At 39.5% G+C, this 12,419-nt stretch overlaps 1 protein-coding gene across 4 annotated transcripts; it reads left to right on the forward strand.

The window, feature by feature from the left end:
* Positions 1–292: 292 nt before the first annotated feature.
* larp4aa (La ribonucleoprotein 4Aa) lies at positions 293–11,342 on the forward strand. Of its 4 annotated transcripts, none has more exons than XM_079588749.1 (17): positions 293–873; positions 3,678–3,804; positions 4,301–4,444; positions 4,612–4,699; positions 4,820–4,956; positions 5,043–5,146; positions 5,241–5,351; positions 5,438–5,491; positions 5,575–5,787; positions 6,658–6,761; positions 7,362–7,403; positions 8,246–8,455; positions 8,589–8,640; positions 8,726–8,884; positions 9,917–10,041; positions 10,141–10,333; positions 10,861–11,342. In XM_079588749.1, the coding sequence occupies exons 1-17, from the start codon at positions 760–762 to the stop codon at positions 11,245–11,247; spliced, it is 2,364 nt and encodes a 787-aa protein (XP_079444875.1). In that variant the 5' UTR covers positions 293–759; the 3' UTR covers positions 11,248–11,342. The 4 variants fall into 4 exon arrangements, with proteins under 4 accessions (XP_079444875.1, XP_079444878.1, XP_079444876.1 ...); XM_079588752.1 differs by having other exon boundaries at positions 9,920–10,041; XM_079588750.1 differs by lacking the exon at positions 7,362–7,403.
* The last annotated feature ends 1,077 nt before the right edge of the window (positions 11,343–12,419 follow it).

A 12,419-nucleotide genomic window follows, 5' to 3' on the forward strand; every position in this document is an offset into this window, starting at 1 on the left:
TGTGTTCCACAGAAGAAACTTAGAAAGTGATGAGTTTGAAATAACATGAAACCGAGTAAATGATGACAGAATTTTCATATTGACTATCAAAAATAATACATAAATAAATAAATAAATTATAATAGACTAAGTATAAAATAAGTAAACAAGAAAACGTGGGACTGTTGTGAAATTAAACGTTATTTAATTTTTTTTTTTAATATATAACGTTACTTTTATTTTGGCAGACAATCTGCAGTCAGCCATTGCTCCAACCGGAAGCTGAGCAGATCAGCTTCAGAGGATATCAAGAGGTCGCAGAGGAGTGTGGGACGGTGGCGGACTGTGTTAATGTCTGCCTACTCATTAATAAGGTGCGTGTCCCCTGTGTCCGCTTCGGTCGCTCATTTAGGAATGTGCCCTATGGCACTGGAGTCTGTGTAAATCGCGAGGAAGGCGCGTTTGCAGCGAATTCGGTATTTTCGGCGCTTGTGCTGTCATTTTCACCCGTCGGTTGCCTAACGTCGGAGCCTGAGCCGTATTTGTCGCTGCATTGATAGCTAGTCAGCTAGTTAGCAGGAGAACTAGCTCATTCGGTGGCTAGCCAGCCAGCTCGGACTCTGAGCGTTCATTACCGAGCACTCAATAAATTCAGCTTATTTAACCGGACCGTCATCTGTGCGTATCCTAGTGTATAAGCGAACTACTCGATCAGCAAAAAGGGTGAGCCGAGGGGGGCAGGGAGAGAACGACGGAGGCGCGGTGAGCCAGGAGCGGCCGATGAGTTCAGACCAGGGCGGAGAGCCGCAGCTGCAGGAGGAGGCTGAGCCGGGACCCAAAACCCGTGGGGAGGACGAGATCACACCCGGGACCGGGGGAGACTCAGGCGTCATGGTGAGTCGGGGCCTCTTCACCCCTCCCCAACAGGACGATCGGTCTCTGGCCGTTGCCCTTCTTAAAAATAGGGTCATAGGAAGTATGATCGCTCGCTATATAAGGCCATCGGTCGGTTCACACAGCTTGCAAGCTTGACATCACCTAAATTGCAAGCTGGCCATGTTGTTGAAGACGCTTCTTGTTGTCAATTGAAAGGATGATTCATTAATCTCTGTGCTGGCCCGCTTACAAAAGACATGTCTAATCTGCGGCTGAACTTTGCATCATGTTTGTGGTTTTAAGATTGCTCTGTCGCACACAAAGACGACAGTTCGCTCAAAAAAACGTAATTTCCTCACTAAAGTGTTGGTCAAAACCCGCATGAAGACAAAATGAGATGTAAGGCACAATGACAGCAGCATTCACTATTCGCTTCCATTGGGAAAAAAAAGGTGCAATGCAAGTAAATAGAGACTGAGGCTGTCAGTCCCTCACATCCTAACCAATATAAGGATTTGTTTTCTAAGATGGACCCAGAATTGTATTTTTAGCACAAACGCATTTCATCTTTTCATTAATCTTTTGTAGAGTTGTTTATACAAAATGGTCTACTGAGTTTATTTATTTTTTAAACCTTTTATGACATTGTGCTGTTTGTTGAGTGTATTTGTTATGAATCGCAGGCTGATATTACAGTAATCCTAATTCCTTGGTAAAGGTTGGTTGTTTGTATTAAAGGAAGCTTGACACGACAGAATTTACATTTTTGGGTGAACTGGCCCTTTAAGACGTTCGAGCATGACATGAGTAACCGGGTAAATTAGCCCACATGCTAGCGAATATTCACATATTAGAAGTTTGTTAGTTAGAACTTAATTCACTTTGGCTTAAGGACGCTGATTTTAGTCAAATTCTCCAGTATAACCCTCTGTAATTCGGCGACATTCATTCAGAGGCCTGCTTTCATAAGCTTATTCACGCAGTCATATGACACACGTGAGCTCGCACGGAGTTAAAAACGGTTAACTAGAACAGACGAACTCCAAATAATGTTTATAACATTGGCTTGGGAAAATATGCTTTTCTGAGTAATAAGTAGCAACTATTTGTTTCAGCTTGAATAGTTGTGCCGACGTCCTTCTCTCAAATATACCAACCACCGAACATATCCTGCACTTCAGGTTGGGAGGACCCGTAGCAACTGAGTTTTTCAGTGAATGACAGTAATGTCTGCAAAATGATGTCGTCTTCTGGCTGACATCCCCCAGAAACGCTTAATCCTAGAATCCTAGAGGATCTATTAGTGTTGTTTGTGTTACAGCGTAACAGCTGTTTTTGATAGTTTATGTGGAGGATGAGGTTTAGGAAGCAGGTGGCTGTTCCCAATGGCGCCCCCGTGGCCATGTGAAATGAGCAGGTATGAATTATTTTGGATGCACAATTTGTAGCCAAAATATTAAACGTGTAATAAATGTACACATGGGAACCTTTTACATTTCACCTGCTTCAGTACCTTCCTTTTAAGTGGGAAGACTTAAGATTCACTTAAATTAATGATATTTTAGTTGGAAGTGGAGTCTTTTCCACTTTTTTTACCACTGTTTTGTGTATGTGAGGTCTTTTTAAAGTTAGTTTTTCCACAGTGTGTTAAAATAGCATGAAAAATGTTAATGACCTGTTATTACAATAGTGTTTTCTGTCGCTTCGTGTGAAAATGGTAAAACTCGGAGTGGAGCTGGAGCCGAAACGCTCTGCTTTTCTCACATTTGCTGTTCAAAACAGGCTTTGTGACATACAAAACTAAATTCTTTAGCTTATTTTTTTATTTTTTTTGTAGGTCGAAATTGGAGAAGAATTCTACAGACTTATCTGGCCAGGTTCTGTCTAAAATGCAAGTTACTCAATATTAATTATTTATTGAACTGTTATATAATAGCAAAATCACACTCGCCATTGTGCTGTGGTTCAAGATATCAGCTCTTTCTGTGAAAGCTGTCAGTTAGGATGAAATGGTGCTGTCAGGTTTGAATAAAACGGTCAATCTTTCCCTGTCTGGCAGCAGGATGGACCGGCAGAGAAAGATTCAAGCTCTTTTGCAGAAACTGATTCTGTTTTTATTTAATTTTTTTATTACCCATTTGTGACCAATGGATAAAATGGTAGTTTTGGCTGCTCATGTGTTGACTTGCGTCTGTGCTTCTGCTCACCTTGTGCTGCCTTTGTGTATGTATTGACTGAAGGTGTTGACTGAGGATGTAGTTCAGTCCAAACATACCACTAACATCTTTTCTTTTATGTTTTCTGAAGTTTTTTTTTTCTCCTGGACCAAGTAGATTACATTTCTGTGCTTTTTTTGAGAGGAGAAAGAAATGCACAAGCACTGTTGATTTGTTGCAAAGAGAAATCCCAGCACAATATTCATATCCGTGAGAAACAAGGTCCCATTTTCTGTTATGGTATGTGGAAAATGTAACTTTTCTCTCATGTCTGGTTAAGCACTTGGCTTTTTCTGTGGGCATTTTAGGTTGCTTTTGAGGGGAAGTGAAGTGGTGTCAAGGAAACTCGGGTTAAGTTAGCTCCTCTGTCATTGCTCTTAGTGTCACTCAAGACATGTAAACCAACCTCAGTGTCATGGGAACAACACAGGAAGCGTTTTACACGTCATGTCTATAGAAAGAGACCTAAAATTTTATCAAATCAGTTATCAGGGCCTTTGAATGAGGGATGTCAATATTCTCTAATGCTTGTATAATAAAAGGTCTCCTGAAGTTTTTTTAAAAAGTCTTCCAGTTGAATGATTTCATTTACTTCTATTGTACTAGGTCACTGCTAAAGGAGCTGGTCTGAACCCTAATGCCAAGGTGTGGCAGGAGATTCCTGCAACACAAAATGAAGCTCCTGTGGATGGCACTGTGGCCTCCCCCTGGTCCCAGAACAATATGACGGAAGGCAAGTATATTTCATACATTCTTAATCTTAATAATGATTCACTGTGCATATGTCTAACCATAAGACCATGTTATGCATAATCTGTAGGTTTTGTTTTTTGTTAAGACGGTTAGTTCTGGGAGATAAAAGGTTATAGATAATTAGCCTTTTTACTTTATTCTTAATTCCGTTCTATTATTATTATTTTTATTTTTAAATGTCTTCTATGCTTGCTCACAAAGGCTGCTATAGTGCAGAGGAACAGCTTTAAAATCTAAATATTTTCTAACATTATAAATGTTATTGTGGTCTTTTGACCAATTAAATGTGTCCTTATTGAGTAAAACATTTGTTTAACTGCTACAGATTAGCTTTTTTTTTTTTGACATCCTATCCTTCGAAGGTTGCAAAAACAAATGACAGAGATGTAAATATATAAATGTATTTATGTAATTATGTACAATAAAAATGATGTATTTTGAATTGTCTTTGTCATTTTGTTTCTGCATTCACTTAGATACCTCTGTAGGTAAACCGTACACGTCTGGCTTCTCTGCTCTCGAGGACAACAGCACCTCTAGTACTGTAGTAGGTGTGGTGAATGGTATGGACCCCCCTGACCAAAGCTTCCCGGTTTGTGAGCGCACTACAGCAACTAATGGTAAGTGACGTTCATAATTGTGAAATATAATAGTTCACATTAATCAATGCACATGTTAGCAAGATAAAAAGCCTAAATCCATCAGTTATCTATTATTGGTGTTTTCAGTTAGGAAGCATGTGCCACACACTTACCTTTAATGTTTACGTACATTTTTTTCCACGCAGTGGAGTCCAAGCTCCCTGAGGAACATCCCGTCTCTGAAGAGACTTTGCGTGAGTCTCTCAAAAAAGAATTGGAGTTCTGTTTCTCCAGGTAAGTGCAGGCCTGTAGTGCGATGTAAGCTTTCAATTTAATGCAAATAAGTAAACAGCACTTTACAGCCACTCTCCTCCCATCAGCTGCGTTTACTGATGCTCCTCATTCATCCCACAGGGAGAACTTATCTAAGGATCTTTACCTAATATCTCAAATGGACAGTGACCAGTTTGTCCCCATTTGGACTATTGCCAGCATGGAAGGAATCAAGGTCCTCACAACTGACATGGACCTCATCTTGGATGTCCTGAGATGTACGTGCCGGTTTTGCATTTTACATCTGCTCAGATTAATTTTTTTATTTAAAGCACACCATTAATATTGCTCTGACCGCCCACAGCATCTCCTATGGTCCAAGTCGATGAAAAAGGGGAAAAAGTGCGGCCAAATCACAAGCGTTGCATCATCATTTTGCGAGAAGTCCCTGAAACGACGCCTGTTGAGGTAAAACAAATTATATCAAGAAATGGGATAGCTAGGGTTATTTCGAATATTATTGGATCCTCTCATAAATGTGTTTGTTTGTTTTTCTCACCAGGAAGTGGAAGTCTTGTTTAAGAATGACAACTGTCCCAAGGTAATAAGTGTGGAGTTTGCACACAACAACAACTGGTACATTACATTCCAATCAGATACAGACGCTCAACAGGTATGAATTTGCGTTATGATTTGGAGATATAACAAATTCCTTGCCCTTGGATTTGAAACTAATTGGGGGGTTTTGCCTCCATCCAGGCATACAGATATTTAAGGGAAGAAGTGAAGACATTTCAGGGAAAACCAATCATGGCAAGTTTTATACTAAATGTGTGGCATTACATTTGTTTACATATCAGATGGGTTCTTACTTTTTTTGCATTTCCTATTCTTAGGCCAGAATAAAAGCCATTAACACATTCTTTGCGAAGAATGGTTATCGAAACCTGGACTGCAGTGTGTATCCTCAGCAATCTCACACTCAGTCGCAGTATAGCTCCCCTATGTTCATGCAGCCTGTTTACAGCCCCCAGCAGCAGTACCCACTCTACGGCATAGTACCTCCTACTTGGACGCCATCTCCTACTCCATACTTTGAGACTCCTCTGGTAAGACTTGGTATTTTGACTGATACATCTGATACAATAAGACAAAAATTATTGAGGTTGTTTTAATATTTCATAATTTTAAAGTATCCCTATTATACTTTTTCGAAATATTACCTTTAATGTAGTGTGTATTATATAGCTGTTTGAGAATATAAAAGGTCTGCTAAGTTTTAAAGATCGAAGTGCACGACAAATAAAGTTCTTGTCTCATAAAAGAAAGAATTGATTCTGAACTGCTGAAATGAGTTGCCTCGTCAGCCATTCCACTCTCACTTCTTGTTACATACCCATGTTACAAATTTGCATAATTCCAGTCAATGGTTTTCATTGGCTATCCGCGAACAATGTCTACTTCATTCTCCAACTGAGGCCTGGAATAGTTTGGTTAGTGTTGTTAATGTTAACATGCTGAGAAGAAACTGTTTTCAGCTCTGCAAATCCACTTCGGATTGTTTTCTTAAAAAGGATGAGGACTCGCGCTGGAATTTATATGGAAAAACCGCCACCTTTAAGTTGATATCACTATTTATCAAGCACAGAGGAACCCTCTGGAGCTGAAATTCAGATATGGTAATAAGCGTTTTGTTTCCGGCACGCACTGTAAGCTGTAGACGAGTCACAACTGACTTGCCCGTCTGACCAATCAGAGCAGAGTATGCTCGTGAAAAGGAGGGGTTTAGAATCTTCAAACAAACTGTTTTCAGACTGTTTGAGAAATGAGATGTGCAATGTATATTATGAGACAAAGCATTTTTTTTACTTGGATGCATATAAACCTATTGTAGGAGACCTCCAAAACAAAATTAGGAACTTTTAAAACAGCATAATAGAGGCACTTTAACTGATAGACATGCTGTGTGTTTTCCACAGGCACCCTTTCCCAACAGTGGTTTTGTTAATGGATTTAGCTCACCTGGACACTACAAAACTGGCTCAAATTCTCTAAACCTCAGCCGTCCCTTCAGCAGGAACCGGTAGGTTAAGTTGGATCCTTTCATTCTACCACCTGTTTATTTTCCATTAATTGACTGTATAGCTCTAACCTCACTATAGAATAAACAGCCGGGTTCTGGAAAGTAAAAATCCCATTAATTTTTAACAATAACTTTTATAAACCTTTAAAGACCAACTGTGAGCTATGAAGTTGCTAATCGATGGTGTTTGATTTTATTGAAGCCATCAGCCCACATTATTTTTAGCTTTTTATTTTTTAAAATAAAGACTTCCTGGTGAAAACTATATTACTGATGATTTTCAAACACTTTTTCTTTTGTTTTTCAAATCAGTGTTTGTAATGTTATGATTCAACTTCTGTTTGGTTGGTTTGGTTTAGTTCATGTCTTGTACTGTAACTTTTTAAAAATCCTTATGGCAAAAATTACTTCCGGAACCACGGTCACTAAAAAAAGTGGGCACTCAATTGTAAAGGAAAATGATATCTAAAATGTGCATTGGCATATTTTTTTTGTTACAAGAACTAGGAAAGTTTCATTCAAGTACAAATTTATTTTCTGTAGTGTAAGAATGTAGGCAGTCACAGTAGATCACTTGGATATTTTTTACTGTTCCCACAGTGTTCCACTCTATTCAAGAAAGAATGTAATAAATGCCTTCAGGTACAACTTCAAATGTCATGTATCAACAATCATCAAGCCATTCTTATTGTCATCTCCAGACAGCTTAATTACCTGCTTTGGTGTTCAGCTCTCCAGCTCAGAAAATTCTGGTTATCTAACAAAACAACTTGGGAAGGGTTGAAGGAAAATAAATGAACGGGGTGACACTACAATTATTATAGACTTAATCCAAACCACCTTTCAATCACACAAAATGCATATTATGCAACTTCTGTCAGAAATAGAATTACTCTTCCTTTATTAGTGCGTCTATTTCACTCACTTTAACTTTTCATAATTTCATTAACATTTGTTTACGATGTATTTTTACTTTATTGGTGCTCAAATCATCACACTAACAGCTTTTAATGTTGAATGATATACTTCAGCAGTTTTCAAACATTTCTGTCTTAATCATTTAAAGAAACATTTAGATTAAGGGCTGTCAGAGGTCAAATGTGATTTGATTAAATTGTACTGCATGCAATTTTGCATCAAATTAAATGTAAAACTGTTAAATGTTAACTAATAAATGTTGATATTTACAGCCCTAATTTAAATGCCTGAAGTGGGTTTACTGCGGACAATAAACAAAAAATAAATATAAAACTAATGTAAGCTTGGATACTAATGTAAGCTCACTGGCAGGAGGAAGTATATTTGTTTTAAAGCCAGAATTTGCCTGTTAGTCCATTTTTGTTATGGAGCCATTGCATGCTGCTCGTAACTTTAAAGAGCGTCATCTACATCCACGCTTGTACATGTTTAGTGAAAAAATTTTGTATGGACAGGAGACACGGCAACAAATCTCATGTAGGCTTCTGTTTCTGCTTTCCGATTAGGAACCATGTGAAGCCTCAGACGAGGGCTAATGATGGACTCTCTTCCACTGTGTCCCCGGTGGCTCTTGTGGATGGACTGTCTGGCCTGCACAGTCCCCAGCCTCCCTCCAGCGGCGGGCCGGTGTTGTCATCCACCGAGATCAACTCATCTTTTTCACACCTATCTTCCAACGATCCAACTGATGATGGCATCATGGCGGGACGTGGAAGGTTTGTCACCTTTTTCTTTAAAGTTTTGGCTCATTTCAGTTTAGATATAAAACTATTGTGGAGTGTTTAATTTATTTAATTAAAATTCATTCAGATTGCACATTTAGTAAATTGGATTGATCTTTTGTTTTAGGAGAACAACATACAGAGGCACTCGAAGGCGGCGAGAGGATGATCGCACAACAGTAATTTCTAATTGCAGTTTAGAATTTAGACCTGCAGTTTACTATTTATGCCCTCTTAAAAAAAAAATCTTATTTGTTTGCATAGAGACCAGTTCCCCTGTCTCAAGTGAAAGTACCGCCCCCCAAGTTTGACCTGGCCGCCTCCAACTTCCCCCCTCTGCCTGGCTGCTCTGTCAGTCCGCAGGGGGAGCCTGTGCTGGAGAACCGCCTCTCCGATGTTGTACGGGGCCTGAATAGGGAAAAGGTTTGTTAAGCATAAGACAATAACATTTTCACTAGGGCTGAACAAATGTGGCAAAATTATCTAATTGGGATTTTATTTAATTTTTTACCAATATTGTGATTAGTTATTTTTAAAGCTCTTTTCTTCCGTATTGTTCAACAAAGACAAGCAATAAATCAGTGTAGTAGGGGTGGGAATCTTTAGGCACCTCACGAGCCGATCCTGGCAGTCATGATCCGATTTCAAAATAATTATTGATCTAGGCTACTTTTTTTTTATTAATTAACCTTAATAAAACTTAATCATTTAAAACTTAAACTAATTTAGCTTCAAAATGTAAAAGTTAGTAAATAATAAATGGAGAAAAAAAAGCGCAATAAACAGTGTATTTAAGAGGTGGCTATCTGAACTGGCTATCAGTGAGTTTCATATTTTTAATACTTAAGCCCACTGCATTCCAAATAACATAAATTATACATTCGTAGAGCATTTATAATGAAAATGCCAGCGTGGCGAGAACGCACACTGCATGCGCAACATTGAGCAACATGCGCATTTCTCTGAGCGCATATCCTGTGCAATGAAGACCACGAATGTCTTTGTAATTCGCTTCAACCTTCCCGAACTTTATGAAAGATTATTTTACGAAAGGTTCGAGTGGTGTTTGTGTGAGGAATTGGAAGCAAGCAGACTACTAGTGTTTCTAAAACACAGCATCATTGCGCATCTGTGGTTAAAAACTAAGCTCAGAATTGTTGGATAGAGAATCTTTTCTCCCTCCCCTATTGTATAGTATGACCAACACAATATTAGATAAAAAATAAAATGTTTTTTCCTGTAGGCCAGGCCTAAATGCATATTGTGCCAAGTTGATGCTTCCTCTGCAGACTGCGCGTGTCATGTGACCAGTGTGTAATTGCAGCTTTTGCCGTTAAAAAAAATCTTGTTTTATCATATTGCGACGTTATCGCAAATGCAATTAATCATTCAGCCCTAATTTTCACACTACTCAGATTGGTTTTGTTCATTGCTTGTCATTTTGTTTCTCTCCAGCAGCAGGATTCAAGCAAAGAGTCCGCTGTGAGTCCCACAAGCCCAGCCTCAGAGGAGACTGTCTCCAGGCCCACCCAGCCTGTACCCAAGATGACTGCTCACGTTCCTGAACCCGTGACCTCCAGGTAAGCGATTGTTACAAATGGCTAGCATACAAAAACTTGTTTCTATCAGTGTGATTTATTTATTTTTTTGCTTCTGCTTGCTTTGCTTGTGTTCTATAGTTCCAACCACCTGGAGAAGAAACCGGAGAACGTCGAGCCCCCGGTCTATAAAGAGACGCCTGTGACCTCTACTCCTGTCGCAGCCGTGCTTCCCACCCCTGCCCCAACAGCACCTGGTCCAAAGCTTCAGCCTAGCTCGGCCACGGCTGCAGCCCCTCAATCTAACACTGCCCCCTCCAGCACCCCGGCGCTGGTGAGTTATAGCTTCCCTCAGGCTGACGATTACATTTAGAATGGACAAGTGGTCAGTGCCTTGCTCTTCCTGGATTCTAGTCTCTGTTCAGTGGGATGCAGGTTCAAGATCCCATTCCTCAAAGCTCCCTTTACGCAGAACAAAAACACAGCCTCAGTGTGGACTGAGGCCAAAATGGAGAGAAAAATATGCTTTTTCAAATGAAAACGTCAAGGCCTAAATAAAAAATTCTCACCAAAAAAAACTCCTTTATGGTTTAACATTGGAAAGCAAAGAAATTAAGGCAGCCTTAAATATTAGTATTGTAATTTTAAATAAATGAATTTAATTTATTACATCAACCTCCCTCCATCTTACTCAAACCTAAAAGAGACATAGATTTAATTTAGTCTAAGACATTTTTACATGCCACTGCTTTCTAAAGTTTTGTAACCCATCCTTGATAATGCCGATCCGATGCGTCTCCCTGTACTTAAAGACCAATGCTAAGTGAGAAACCTTCTACTAATTGTTCTCCTTCTCTTCAGGAACCTCGCAAGCTCAGTTACGCTGAAGTATGTCAGCGACCACCTAAGGATCCCCCTCCTCTAGCATCCACTTCCAGCCCTAACAATGCAAGTGCACAGCCTTTGAGAGAGCTGCGTGTCAACAAGGTGGATGAGCAGCCCTCCAGCCCTGCAAGCAAACCAGACCGGCCTCAGGAAACAGGGGGCAATTGCAAGGCCAGGGAGGGCCGGCCGGCCCGTGACTCCCAGGGCTTTTCTCGCAGCAACGGACCCCCCAGAACCAGTACGGGGGGATTCAAGCTGCGAGAGCAGCAGAGACGCCCCCCTTTCAGCCATCGCGGTTCACCCCAGGGAGGTTCCAGACACACTGGAAAAGAGCAGAACATCCCCCCCATATCGCCAAAGTAAAGACTCAGAACAGAAATCCTTAATGTATGAATATTTACACACACACACGCGTACATACACATGCGCACACACACACACGTGTGTGTGTATATAAATATATATATATATATATATATATATATATATATGTATATATTAGATAGCTATATATATATAACTTTATATATATATATATATATATATATATATATATATATATATATATATATAGCTATATATATATACCTATATGTATATACACAGCTATATATATATATATATATATATATATATATATATATAAATAAATAAGAGATGAAATATGATAAGTCTAAATTTAAAATGGTATTCACCTCTCCTGCCTGGAGCACTTCCAGAGGAAAAGTCTCATGAAGTGACAATGCACAGACTGGGGTATCCAGGCAAAATGGGCATCAGAAATTGGAAGCATTGTTGCTTGCTGAAGGACACCATCAAATAGGAAAAAAAACAAAAACATTTTATGCTTCTAACTTGACAATGTCCCTTCAGAATGTAAATCCATGTGAATTTTTTTCCTTGTGAGGTAGGTGGCCTCTCTTAGCCCTGCTCGGGAGAGGTGTGCAAGTGAGCGGTTGGGTGGCCCTGATGGTGGTCTGCAAAGAGCTTATGCACTAAGAAAAGGAACATGCATAAACAATGTCATGTACCTATACAAAGATATCACTTTGACATGCAATGATTCATCTTTCTTTTCTTTAATTTTCGGTTGATTGATTCGCAATTACAGGACACTGGGCGCTCGACCCCTGGGGTGGTTTGACCGTGTAAATGAACCTGTGTGTGGAAGGATGTGGTTTGCTTTAGAGTCGATTCATCTGGGATTTAGATCCCGTGTAGAATATGTGGCGCGTGCTTGAAAGTGGATTATTTCGCAAGTATCTTTAGGGCTGACAGTGTGTTTTGGTCTGGAGTTTTGCATTAGTTTGCGTGACATACTGTAGCTCGTGATTAACTCTGTAATGAGCGCTCGGATTTACTTACGATCAATTTTGGAGCCTTGTTAATGATTCAAATATATAGCCTACTGTCACTTCATGAAGTCAAAGCCTGCCAATTATGATGCTGTTATGTCACAGATTTGCTGATGGGTAAATCTTTTTTTCTTTTTTTAATTTTATGTGTGATTTGTCATTGTTTTTGTAGTTAGTTTG

The sequence above is a fragment of the Phoxinus phoxinus genome (genome assembly GCF_949152265.1).
Source record: "Phoxinus phoxinus genome assembly, chromosome: 18".
Taxonomy (NCBI): Eukaryota; Metazoa; Chordata; class Actinopteri; order Cypriniformes; family Leuciscidae; genus Phoxinus; species Phoxinus phoxinus.